General features: G+C 43.7%; 1 protein-coding gene across 2 annotated transcripts in view; it reads right to left on the bottom strand.

Moving 5' to 3' along the window:
- The window catches only part of FGFR3 (fibroblast growth factor receptor 3), a 42,435-nt gene that overhangs the window by 7,376 nt on the left and 22,214 nt on the right, over window positions 1–12,845 (bottom strand). The window contains exons 6-11 of one of the 2 annotated variants that reach the window (XM_066621106.1): window positions 12,623–12,767; window positions 10,453–10,640; window positions 6,657–6,805; window positions 6,153–6,274; window positions 3,597–3,707; window positions 1,148–1,338 (exon numbers count right to left, since the gene is read on the bottom strand). In XM_066621106.1, the coding sequence (XP_066477203.1) occupies window positions 1,148–1,338; window positions 3,597–3,707; window positions 6,153–6,274; window positions 6,657–6,805; window positions 10,453–10,640; window positions 12,623–12,767 (906 nt within the window). The remainder of the gene's footprint in view (window positions 1–1,147; window positions 1,339–3,596; window positions 3,708–6,152; window positions 6,275–6,656; window positions 6,806–10,452; window positions 10,641–12,622; window positions 12,768–12,845) is intronic. The other variant, XM_066621107.1, reaches the window with a different exon arrangement.

Below are 12,845 nucleotides of genomic sequence, written 5' to 3'. Positions count from 1 at the left end.
CAGTTTCATTTAATTTAAAATGAATAAGGCTGCAAAGCTTTTAACTGAGAAATTGGATGGGTCACTTCCGCCACAAAATATTTACTGAGAAGACAGTAGAGGTGATGCAATGCACATCATAACAGGACAATGTCCAATATTCAAGAATATTCAATAGGCATTCCATGCATTGCTACAGATAGCTTAAACAGACTCCTTCAGTGCAAACCCTTATTTGCTCGTTTCACAGAAACCTTGTTTGAGTGAGTGAGAATTTATCCTATTTAGGACTGCTAGCCACATTTTTCAAGGTTGCTGCTATTGCTGCCTGCTGCTCTGAAGAACTGTCAGTATTTAAAATGAGGTAAACCTTTCCAAAGTGATTTTCAATTTTGTTTTTTGCCAGGATCAATGATATGCATCATGTGATTTGCTGTGGCTTAAAAACTTGTCTGGAGTTGATCTGGAACTGTGTGACACACCCATATAGCAGTCAATTAGCAGTATCAAAGACAGCCCTGCCTCAGACATATCAAGAAGATTAAAAAAAGAGGTTAATAAGATCAGTATTGTTCTCTTTTAGGAGTAGGGTTCTCTCAACTTTATGGAATGCCTTCCTTACTGAGACCTGATAGTACTCCTAACCTTGTGCTCCTTCATGGGACCTGGCTTTTCTACTCTGCTTTTAGCTGCCAGGTCCTGATGGTGTTTGGTGTTTGGTTTGGTGGCAGGTGGGCGATCTTGTTGTGCTTTTCCATTGTGGATTTTGTTATTTTTTTGCTGCATTTTAATTAAATTGTTTTATTTTGTTGTTTTGCTGTTCTTATTTTTGATTGAAAGCCACATTGCCTGGCCACAGGAAAGAAAGGCAGGGTAAAATGTTTTAAAATGACATACACACACAGAGATAGATACATATTCAGGCTCCACACAAGCCATGCATGCCTAAGTTGCATTCAAAGGCTGAGAGGGCAATCTGTCAGGGATAGGATGTGCTGCCAAACTGAGCAAGTTACCAATAGTTCAAAGAAGCCAAGAAAGCGATCTACCTACAGACATTATTACTAAAAAGTTGTACAATACCTGAATCACAGTTCCAGTACAAAACAGATATAAACACAAGTGAACTCTTGTAAGCATATTTATTGTAATGGTGTTTGCTACTCACTTTCTGAGATGCCAGGTATTCCATCCCTCGAGCCACCTGGTAAGCAGACGAGACTAAGTCTTTAAAAGTCAATTGCTCCTCAGGCAGCTTGCAGGTATCAAAGGAGTAATCCATGCCAGGTGGCCGCCGCGCTCTAAGATATTCTCGTAAATTCCCCTTTGAGGCATATTCAACCAGAACATAGAGAGGACCTGGAAAGCAAGCAAACGATCATATCAAAAAGGGACACTCATATTTGAAAACTCCGGATCTGATAAGTAGCAAGAATCGTATTGTACTGTGGCACATTCCTTTCCCCTCAGAGTCTAGAGTGCAGGCACTAAGATGAAAGGGTAAGAAACCTTAAGATAGCAAAAAGCAGCATAGACTATAACAGTTGAATAAGATCAAGGCGATGCAAGTAGATAGTCCTGGGAATCCCTAAAAGTCTTTGAGGTAAGAGAAACATTAAAGTTTGCACTGGGAAGGTCAGAATGACTTCATACCGCATAACAGAAAGGAAAACAGAATTAGGAGAACTCTCTTTTCCAGCCAATGGCAGGAGGGAATGTGAAAGCACTGCCATGTCTGGCAAAAGCTCCTTAGGTACCAATGGTCAAACAGAGGCAGAATCCAAAACATCTGAGTGAAAGTAGGGAAGGGCCATAGCTCAGTTTTTGCATGCTTTGTATGCAGTAGGTCCAAGGTTCAATTCCTGGCATTTGCAGGTAGTAATGAGGAAAAACTCCTGTCTGAAACCTTAGAGAGACAGTGTCAACACTACTAAACTAGACAGACCAACTGTCTCTCAGTACTAGGCAGCAGCTGATGGATTTCTTTTACTCACAAGTTCACATCTTCAGGGCTCGTACACAGCTGGAGGTGAAGTAGAGTGAACTGATTTTATCTGTTTTAAAAATGGTGGTGTGGTCATGAGTCATCTCAATTCCAAAACCATGTGCTTAGTGAGGTTGGTTAACATGAGGCTACACCAGTGGTTCTCAAACTCTCTGGGAGAGTTTGAGAGCCACTAAGTTCTTGCATGGGTGGGAGGGGGGAGGCAGCAGGGGCGGGGGAAGGCAGCGGTGCAATCCCCAGGATCGCGCAGCTCATGTACCCAACCCCCTGTAGCCTCCCGGAGGTGCGGGGAGCCCAGCGCGACCTGCAGCAGGGCTCCCCGCAGCAGTGAAAATAGATGCGGAGCGATCGCACCCCGCCTCAGCTAAGGAGGCGTGTACCCAAGTCCCTGCAGCCCCCCTGAGCGGCGCGATCCTGGGGCTCGCGCTGCTGCGTCCTCCCTGCCTCCAGGCTGCCCCCGCCCCTTAAGGGGGCAGGGGCCAGGGCCCGTGGGCTGGGGCGTCACAACGCTCCAGGTTGCAAAGCCGTGGGCTACACAAATCCTCCTGACTTTTGTTAAATGCAGGTCTTTGGGGTCATTTCATCAAGCCCACTTCCCCTCTTCATTTTTTTCCTTAACATCCAACCTGATGAATTTCGAAGCATTCAGACCTTTCTTATAATTGTGCATTTTTAATTGGTCCAAATGGCATTACCAGAACGTGGCTTTTGGGTTTTCCTCCCCTTTTGAATGAACACAGCTTCCTACAATTTGTAAATGAGAAAAATTAAACTTTGAGGGTCTCTGGGATGATGGGATTCCTTCATTGGTGTGTACATCCAGGTGGTATGTTCTCTCTGTATGTTGCTGGTGCACAATGGGCATGTCTCTCCTTAGTTCTCAGTGCTGCTCTTGTGGAAAACCACCCTCTTTTCCCATATAGGAGGAAACTGGCATGTCCAAATGCTAATTTGCAGTTGGAAGGGCACCACAGCCAGCTGATTCTTCACTAAGCTTTATGGTGTGCTAGAAGCTTGAGTGGCATACGCGAACTCTAGGCAACTGATGCCCCAAATACCCTTACAATCCCAGTTCTTATAGCACTTTTAAGTGGAATGGAAACAGAGAAAATCACATTTATTCAGCAATAATCAACCTGTAAGCGCTGGGAAAATGCAATTTTTTCTGAAGTCAAGTGGGACGGGGAAAAAGAAAGATGTTTTGCTTCCCCCTGCAAAGGTCCTGCCAATTCTGAACAGTATTGTCCACATCTTGTGCAATACAGCATGTTCCCTACAGAAGGAAACCCTTGTCTGGAAAGTCCTATGACCACATTGCTTCCTGAAGTCTTGTCTGCTCAATGTTTGTACCTAGACTAATAAATCCAAATTCATGAGTATAGTTGCCTTGTGTCTTGTAACAACCAGATCGAGGTTTCCACCACTAATAATGTAAGCAAGTCTCCACAGACAGCAAAAGGGTAGTTCATCTGTGCCCAGAAACCTGGCCCCAGTTCTGCCTGCCCAGCACAAAGGTGCAAGGAAAAGTGAGGACTGCACACCACTGCAAGCACATAAAACAAGCCAGGCTATGTGAACCACTTTGTTAGCTTCACACCTACAGGGAACATACCATCCTGTGTGCAGGCACCCAAGAGATTAATAATATTTTTGTGCTTCCCAATCATTTTCATCATTTCCATTTCAGAGACTAAGTCAGAGAGGTCTTTGTCTGTGGCATCATCTGTAAGGAAAAGGAAAAGGAAGTTACTAGAAAACATACACACTTTTAATCACATGTCATACATGGAATTCATTCAGTGTCTTGAAGCTTCTTAGTCTAGACACTTGACTGTGGAGCACACATTTCTGTAGAATTCTGCTCATTATTCAATTGTTGTGTGCTGATACTGACTGCAGTCCCCTTCTCATCCAACCCAGAAGTGCTTGCAGAACTCATAGCCTGCAGCACTCTGAATCAGAGGATGATCCAGTTACATGTTCAGGCAGGGGAAGGGGAGAGTTTCACTTTGTAATCACTGCTAGTCCACAGGTACTAGGATACTGGGTAGGGCTATTGCTGGGTCTAAACAATGATGCTGGTGTCTAGCCTACACGCCTTTAAAAGGGGATTGAACGAGTTTCTGGAGGAAAAATCCATTATGGGGTACAAGCCATGATGTGTATGCGCAACCTCCTTATTTTAGGAATGGGTTAAGTCAGAATGCCAGATGTAGGGGAGAGCACCAGGACGAGGTCTCTTGTTATCTGGTGTGCTCCCTGGGGCATTTGGTGGGCCGCTGTGAGATACAGGAAGCTGGACTAGATGGGCCTATGGCCTGATCCAGTGGGGCTGTTCTTATGTTCTTATGTTCTTATGGTAATTAAGAACCTTACAACAGGAGAGACAATAAGTCATCTCCTGCTTCAAGAATCAGAAACCTTCCTTCCATTGTTACTCTTGTGCTGGCCACTGAGAAAATCTATTTTAACTTGAAATTCAATTTCTTCCTTCCCTATTAGTTACTGTTTTCTCTCCCTCTTTTCATCAGCTTGAAAAAAATAATAGGAGTAGTAGTCCTATCAAGTCCCTTACTTTAAAGAAAAGTATTGAGGAAAAATCCATCACAAGTTACAAGTCTTGTTGACTGTATGCAACCTCTCGGTTTTATAGGTAGCCTATCTCTGAATGCCAGATGCAAAGACAACCCTCCCTTGTTGTCTTGTAGACTCTCAGAGGTATCTGGTGGGCTCCTGAGATTTGAGCCCTTGACGTGATCCAGCAAGGCTTTTCTTATGTATTTGAGAGATGGTACTGTAGAAATGACAAGGATGAACTTACCCCACGCAGTGATCTGGCAAGAGAATATGAAGAATATGAAGACCTGGACAATGGTGTGCCTCGGGGAGGGCAAGGGGGGCAAATGCTCTGGGCACCGAGGCAGGGATTCAAGCCTCTTCCCCCCCACTTTTTTTTTTAAAAGAGAAAGGAACTGAGGGGGAAAAACGTCTGTGGAGAGCGACTAAGATGATTACGGGGCTGGGGCACCTTCCTTATGAGGAAAGGCTACAGCGTTTGGGCCTCTTCAGCCTAGAAAAGAGATGCCTGAGGGGGGACATGATTGAGACATACAAAATTATGCAGGGGATGGACAGAGTGGATAGGGAGATGCTCTTTACACTCTCACATAATACCAGAACCAGGGGACATCCACTAAAATTGAGTGTTGGGCGGGTTAGGACAGACAAAAGAAAATATTTCTTTACTCAGCGTGTGGTCGGTCTGTGGAACTCCTTGCCACAGGATGTGGTGATGGCGTCTAGCCTAGACGCCTTTAAAAGGGGATTGGACAAGTTTCTGGAGGAAAAATCCATTATGGGGTACAAGCCATGATGTGTATGTGCAACCTCCTGATTTTAGAAATGGGTTATGTCAGAATGCCAGATGCAAGGGAGGGCACCAGGATGAGGTCTCTTGTTATCTGGTGTGCTCCCTGGGGCATTTGGTGGGCCGCTGTGAGATACAGGAAGCTGGACTAGATGGGCCTATGGCCTGATCCAGTGGGGCTGTTCTTATGTTCTTATGCCTCCTGATGAAGAAGAGGGCAGCCCAGAATCGCGCCCAGAGTGGCTGTGAGTTGAAACTTCACCCTGCACAATTCCGCACTACTCTGAGCTGTCCCCCACCTTTATAGGAGGGGAGGAAAACACGGCCCAGAGTGGCACTGTGCTGAAAGTTGTAGCCACTCCTGGCGCAATTCTGCACTGCTCCAGGCCATGTCTTTCTTCTCCTGCTATAAAGGAGGAGAGGAAGGGGATGGCCCAGAGCGGTGTGATTCTGTGCCAGAGAGGCTTCAACTCCTGGCATAGTTCTGGAAGTGACTGTAGTGACACAATGACGTCACCACAATTACTTCCAGATCAGGGGGCAAGAACACAGCAAAGTGGGAGGCAGCCTTGGGTGGATAAAAGCCCAGGACTGCCTCTGACCTGGGGTAGCCTGACAAAGAGACAGGCAAGGAAACAGGACATAGGGTCCAGAAAGGCTGAGACACAGCACAGCAGGAGGCAAGGCACAAAAACCTCGGGAAGGCTGCTGCAGAATGCACCAGTGCAGTACTGGAAATCAGAAATGTGGAAAACCAAGAAACATAGGAATCCACCTTCTACCACTGTATGATTTCTGTACCTTTCAGCATCTTGACAGCTACAGTGATAGGTTTGTTTGGCTTCTCTTTGTCAATCCCAATAGCATCTGCCATCACGACTTGACCAAAACAGCCTTCACCTAAAGGCTTCCCTAGAATCAGGCTGAAACAAGAGACACAAGCAAAGACATTAATGTGCAAGCACCATGAGACACGAAGAACCATAAGCCCCTACTAACCCCATTAACCCCTACTAACTGGGTAAGAGGCACTTTTTCAAGTGGGTGCTCCTCTTTTTAGTAGGGGGAGAGTAACTGGCCCATCTCACCCCAGCAGTGTCTTTTCTAATGGCTGTCTGCTGGTGTTCTTTTGCATCTTTTTAGATTGTGAGTCCTTTTGGGACAGGGAGCCATTAGTTGTTTGATTTGTCTCTGTAAACCGCTTTGTGAACTTTTAGTTGAAAAGTGGTATATAAATACTGTTAACAATAATAATAATAAGCAGTCAGTGAGCTCAAAGCTGTGTTTGTTGCCTACTTTCCTTACCAAGATCTTGCCAATTCCCACTTGGGGTCAGCAGGCAACTCAAGCTCTGAAACATTTGCTAGCATTGGTCCATCACTGGAGGAAAGACGAGTGATCCTGACCAAGGGAGTGTTGGAATTCATAGACGAGTTGGATTCTAAAGACACCTGCTTGAATAGAGCAAATGAAGTGTTATTGCCCACAGCCTCTAACAAGCACAAAGCAAGCAGTTGCCTCAGGTGCATAAGTTGAACATTTTTGACCTAATCTTTGATGCAGTAAACAGCAACATATGAATCAGATTCTTCCTCCAGTCATACTTGGGTTTAAATTAGAAAGCTCCCATTTTCTACAGAACTATTTAACTAGCTAGAGGGAGAATTTGAGACATACTATTATGTGCAGATATGTAATCTGTCTTAGCTAACTGGAGGCTGACACACACAGCAAACTGGCAAATTCCTGGTTGCAAACAGGCTGCCAGAATTTGGAACCGTCTCAGACAAAGAAAGTCTCCACCCCTTTTCATCAGAATCAGACTCCCAGAGAAAAAAATTATATTGCATAAGAGGCCGCAGATGGAGACCCCACTCCAAGACTAGGTCCATTCTGGGAGAATCCTGGACATATCCATAGGTTTCCCACTATTAAATAGTCACTGCTGCAGCCTTCATCACACAGCTAGACCCAAAACAGAGGAGAAAGAGCACACAGCTTGCAAATTCAGCATTGCATTCTAGAGCAGTGGTTCCCACACATTTAGCACTGGGGCCCACTTTTTAGAATCAGAATCTGTCAGGACCCACTGGAAGTGATGTCATGACCAGAAGAGACATCAACCAAGAACATTTTTAACAAATCTAGGCTGCAATCCTACCCACACTTACTCAGGAGTAAATCCCATTTACGATCATTGTTAAAAGAATATAAATAGTAGCTTGTTAAAAGTTCAGGTCTGCAACATTTCCCCAAATGCAGTCACAAACGACGGTAGCACCAAGTCTAATATATTAAAACCAAATATTGAAATAATGGGTCCCGACCCACAGTTTGAGAAATACTGTTCTAGAGAATAACTTGTATCACTAGTAAGTGATCCTTAATTCACTTCCTGTATCTCCAGTTCGGTTGCTATAGGCAGGAATGCCCTCTCTCCAACACAGTGGAACTGGGCCAAGAAACACTGCCACCACACAACAGCATCTATCCGATATCCTCCTGCTAGTTTTGAGACTTTCTCCTTGAAACATTTCTAAAAATGTGGGAACAGCCACTATTATCTCTGTCTCAGAAGTCAGCACTTGGGAAGGTGATCTAAGAAGGTATTAATTTTTCCTGCACTCCATTTTAAGACAGTTAGCCTTTTGTTTTGCTGAATAGATAAGACGGTGTTGAAAAATTAAACAAATAGCATGCTGGTCCACTTGTAAAACAGGGCAAGTTCATCGTGGGAGAGTAGGGGGACTTTAGTACATTGCTCCCATTCTGGTTTCAATGTCAATTGCCCACGCACACGCATACCCTTCAATGGAATATTTTCCCCCAGTAAAAATAGTGTGCATGCAGGGACAGGATCGAAACCACAGCATGAGAAAGTACTAAAGTCCTCTACTGATTCAATGTTATACATTTCCTCATGCACACAGGGCCATGTTATGTATTCAGCAAAACATGCAGTTTAGAACTTAACATCCAGCCTCATGGAGAGTCCTGAAGGACTAGAAGCCTGCTCAGGATGGTTGGTTCTAATAAAACTATTACTAGACTGTGACTTAGGGACCCTAGGAGAAAGAAATATCAGCATGGCATCCACTCTGTAAATACTGGAGGATCACGATCATGTCCAGTTGCATTCTCCCTTCGTGCCTTAGGTGTAGAACCAGGCTACTATCTCCAAGAGGTCTATATTTTCTCTCAGCCACATTGTCTTTCATAATGGCAGATCTTAAATTTCAAAGAAGAATCAGTGAAGGAAAATCTGGGTCTATAGATAGAATAGCTTAAGCCACCAGCAGGTAAAGACCATACAGGTTGAGCCTCATTTGCGTGGGTTCTGTTCCAAGCAGAATTAGAGGACAGGTCCTCTCATGGATTGAGAACTGGTTGGAGGCCAGGAAGCAGGGAGTGGGTGTCAATGGGCAATTTTCACAATGGAGAGAGGTGAAAAGCGGTATGCCCCAAGGATCTGTCCTGGGACCGGTGCTTTTCAATCTCTTCATAAATGACCTGGAGACAGGGTTGAGCAGTGAAGTGGCTAAGTTTGCAGACGACACCAAACTTTTCCGAGTGGTGAAGACCACAAGTGGTTGTGAGGAGCTCCAGAAGGATCTCTCCATACTGGCAGAATGGGCAGCAAAATGGCAGATGCGCTTCAGTGTCAGTAAGTGTAAAGTCATGCACATTGGGGCAAAAAATCAAAACTTCACATATAGGCTGATGGGTTCTGAGCTGTCTGTGACAGATCAGGATAGAGATCTTGGGGTGGTGGTGGACAGGTCGATGAAAGTATCGACCCAATGTGCGGCGGCAGTGAAGAAGACTAATTCTACGCTTGGGATCATTAGGAAGGGTATTGAGAACAAAACGGCTAGTATTATAATGCCGTTGTACAAATCTATGGTAAGGCCACACCTGGAGTATTGTGTCCAGTTCTGGTCCCTGCATCTCAAAAAAAGACATAGTGGAAATGGAAAAGGTACAAAAGAGAGCGACTAAGATGATTATGGGGCTGGGGCACCTTCCTTATGAGGAAAGGCTACGGCGTTTGGGCCTCTTCAGCCTAGAAAAGAGACGCCTGAGGGGGGGACATGATTGAGACATACAAAATTATGCAGGGGATGGACAGAGTGGATAGGGAGATGCTCTTTACACTCTCACATAATACCAGAACCAGGGGACATCCACTAAAATTGAGTGTTGGGCGGGTTAGGACAGACAAAAGAAAATATTTCTTTACTCAGCATGTGGTTGGTCTGTGGAACTCCTTGCCACAGGATGTGGTGCTGGCGTCTAGCCTAGACGCCTTTAAAAGGGGATTGGACAAGTTTCTGGAGGAAAAATCCATTATGGGGTACAAGCCATGATGTGTGCGCAACCTCCTGATTTTAGAAATGGGTTATGTCAGAATGCCAGATGCAAGGAAGGGCACCAGGATGAGGTCTCTTGTTATCTGGTGTGCTCCCTGGGACATTTGGTGGGCTGCTGTGAGATACAGGAAGCTGAACTAGATGGGCCTATGGCCTGATCCAGTGGGGCTGTTCTTAGGTTCTTAAGCACTCACGTGGATGGCAAAAAACGAACTATAGCAAATCAATTTAAAAAACAAAGTTTCTTTGCTCCAGTGATTTCGGGGGAGGGGGGAAGAAAGGGATGGGTCCGTTGGAGAGAGAAGGATTGATGGATTGTTAGTCAGCTGCTCTCTCTCTCTCTCTCTCTCATTAAGGAGGCTATTGTTAAAGGATTGTTCAGTTTTTTAAACTGATTTTAAAGGAATGCATTTTTCCCCTTCTCCAGGGATCAGCATATTCCTTCTCATTTGCAGGGGCCATTCGTGTTGAGTCAAATCCATGTATAAAAAATCAGTGAATAAATAGGCTGGACCTGTACTTTAACACTATTTAAAAAGAGATAAAATATTGATCAACATCTTTTGCAAACATTACTTAAATTTCTCACTAGAATTACTTAAATATCTCACTAGAATTTTCATAGGCATAAATCAAAAGGAGTTTTCTACAAGGATGACTCCAAAGGGGAGGTGGGGAATACTGGAGATGGAAAGGTGGGAAACTGGAATCTTGTATCTACTTTCTGTTACCTGTCTCTTGAGTGGGAACTTGGAGACTTTCTGCACAGTGGTGGTGTTCATAGGCTTTTTGGTTGGTCTTTTAATTTTATAAATAATCACCACCACTGCCACCATAATGAAAAGAACAAAGCCAGTCCCGTAGCTGAGGATGCCTGCATAAAGAGAGCCAGACTCCTCCACTGCAATGTGCTCTTCTGCTGCAGAGGAATAAAACATACATTAGGAGCCAGAATGGGTGACAGCATCATTCAGTAGATTTGTTGGCAACTAAGCCTATAATATGCAGAGTCAATAACAACACTCATCTAGCACATGTGTAAAAGCAACAATTATCAATACACTTAAAAGTCCCAAATGATCACTGGTATGTTTAGACTTGCCTTTAAATAAAAAAAAATCAGGATTGTTTCTGTGGGATGTTGAATAGCATCCCACTGCTCTTCCACACACTGGTCTGGGTTCATATCATTATATTAGATGCAGTTTCATCAAATGGTAATAAGACAGCAATATACTGAATCCAATTCTCTGAGGTTCTTTCATCAGTATTCTCTTTATAACTCAATGAATACTGTTGAGAAGACCTCTGTAGAGAACAATTTTGAACATAAAGGATATGAGGCATTATCTTCTGGGAGTTTAGTCAAATACTGCAGTAATTCTCCACTATGTGTTAGTACTGTAATGAAGTACTAACCATTTATCTATTGAAATACAGGCGTCCGCCACTTAACAATGGTTCATTTAATGATGGACCGCATATATGACAGTGGTCAAAGCACAATAAAGATGCTCTTAATGAGGCAGTTGTGCCTCCCACAGCCTGCAGCCGAGTGTCTGTTTATACACAACACAACAGAGAGGCTCTTTATGCAGAAAAGAGGCAATCTATCTCCAGTTGCCTGTGCAGCCAGTTAGTGTCTGGCAGGGAGTGTCTGTTTACACAACAAAGGCAAAAGATTTGACTGAATGTTCACTTAATGACTTAATCACATAACACCAGAGATCAGAAAATGTATCCCCATCGTTAAGTGGTGCACACCTGTAAAGTGATTTTATTATGAACTCACAATATATCTAAAGTTAATGGAGATGTTGATACAAAACAAGAATATTAAATTCTTAAATGCAAAATTGTATTTAGGAAACTGAAATGCCTCATGTCCGGTAGCTTTTCTTGGAATGAACAAGCACCTAACAACATCTATGTAGTTTGCACACAGATATTTAACAGAAGACAAATTCACAGGGCCCACATTCCCATCGCTGCCACGATTATAGCATTCATTTTGCACAAGGCATCATTATATTCACTCAACAAAAATTCAAGGGAGCTGAAAGAGCAAGGTAGGAGAAAAAGATCAACAAGAACAGAGAGATTGCAGGGGTACATCTTGTATGAAATTGCCAAACCTAAGAATCATGCCTGATGGCTTCACATACAAGGCTCTGGTGTTTAAGATGAAATACGGGCACATTCTAGCCAGAGAACAGCTTTAATTATATGGAAAGCCACCCAATTCACTTAAAAGTCAAGGTCAAGAAATGCCAGATATTTGAGCTGTACATAATTTGAATAGAAGATGGTTTCATTTAGTCCAATACGTAATTTGTAACAAACATTTCCCTGCCCCATCAGAAGGTGCCCAAGATGGTTTACAGTATTTTAAAAATACATATTAGTAGAATACAAGAGTAAAGCGGTGGGCGGGCATGTCTTTTTGGTTTCTTCTCCTCTTCTTCCGTCTCACAGGGCAATAGTTATTTCAGGTTGGGGGACACACACACAAGTACAGTTCAGCTTAAAAAAGCAGCAGTAGATAGCAGTGGCAATGTGAACTCTTTGCCTTGCCTTCTCCTCCTCACAAGGCAGCTGCTGCTTGTCCTTGAAAAGGGAAGAGCACAGTTCCACTTACAAAGTTATTAAATTGGTAGCAGTGTGCCATTCTGCTGTAAACTAGGAAAGACGCAGAGAGGGGTATTCAGATATCTTAACTATTTCTTCTAGTTTCTCCCTAAATTACATCTCTCAAGGGAAAAAGTGAAATAAACTTTCAGCCCATTAAGAAAATTATGCTGAACTGAAGACCATTACCGAGATTGCTGGAGCTCAAGAATATGGCATTTCTGACTTGGGCAGAGGCCCCTTGGAGAGGAAAAAGTGAGAGAGCAGAAGTACCTGATAATACCGTCAGCCAAGCAGAGTGATGTGAATACCCAATAGAATTCCCAGCAAGACAAGTATACTCCCCAGCGTCCTCAAAAGTAACATTGCGCAAGTACAGAATTTCTAGCTCCTTATCCGTTGTGTTAACACCTGCTGTCTACAGAGGAGGAAAACACACACAAAGACAAAGAAGAAAGGAAAAAACACAGGATAAGCCAAATTCCAGAGAAGGCAA

This window comes from Tiliqua scincoides, chromosome 3, assembly GCF_035046505.1.
Source record: "Tiliqua scincoides isolate rTilSci1 chromosome 3, rTilSci1.hap2, whole genome shotgun sequence".
Lineage (NCBI taxonomy): Eukaryota > Metazoa > Chordata > Lepidosauria > Squamata > Scincidae > Tiliqua > Tiliqua scincoides.
This window is presented reverse-complemented; position numbering and strand designations above follow the sequence as displayed.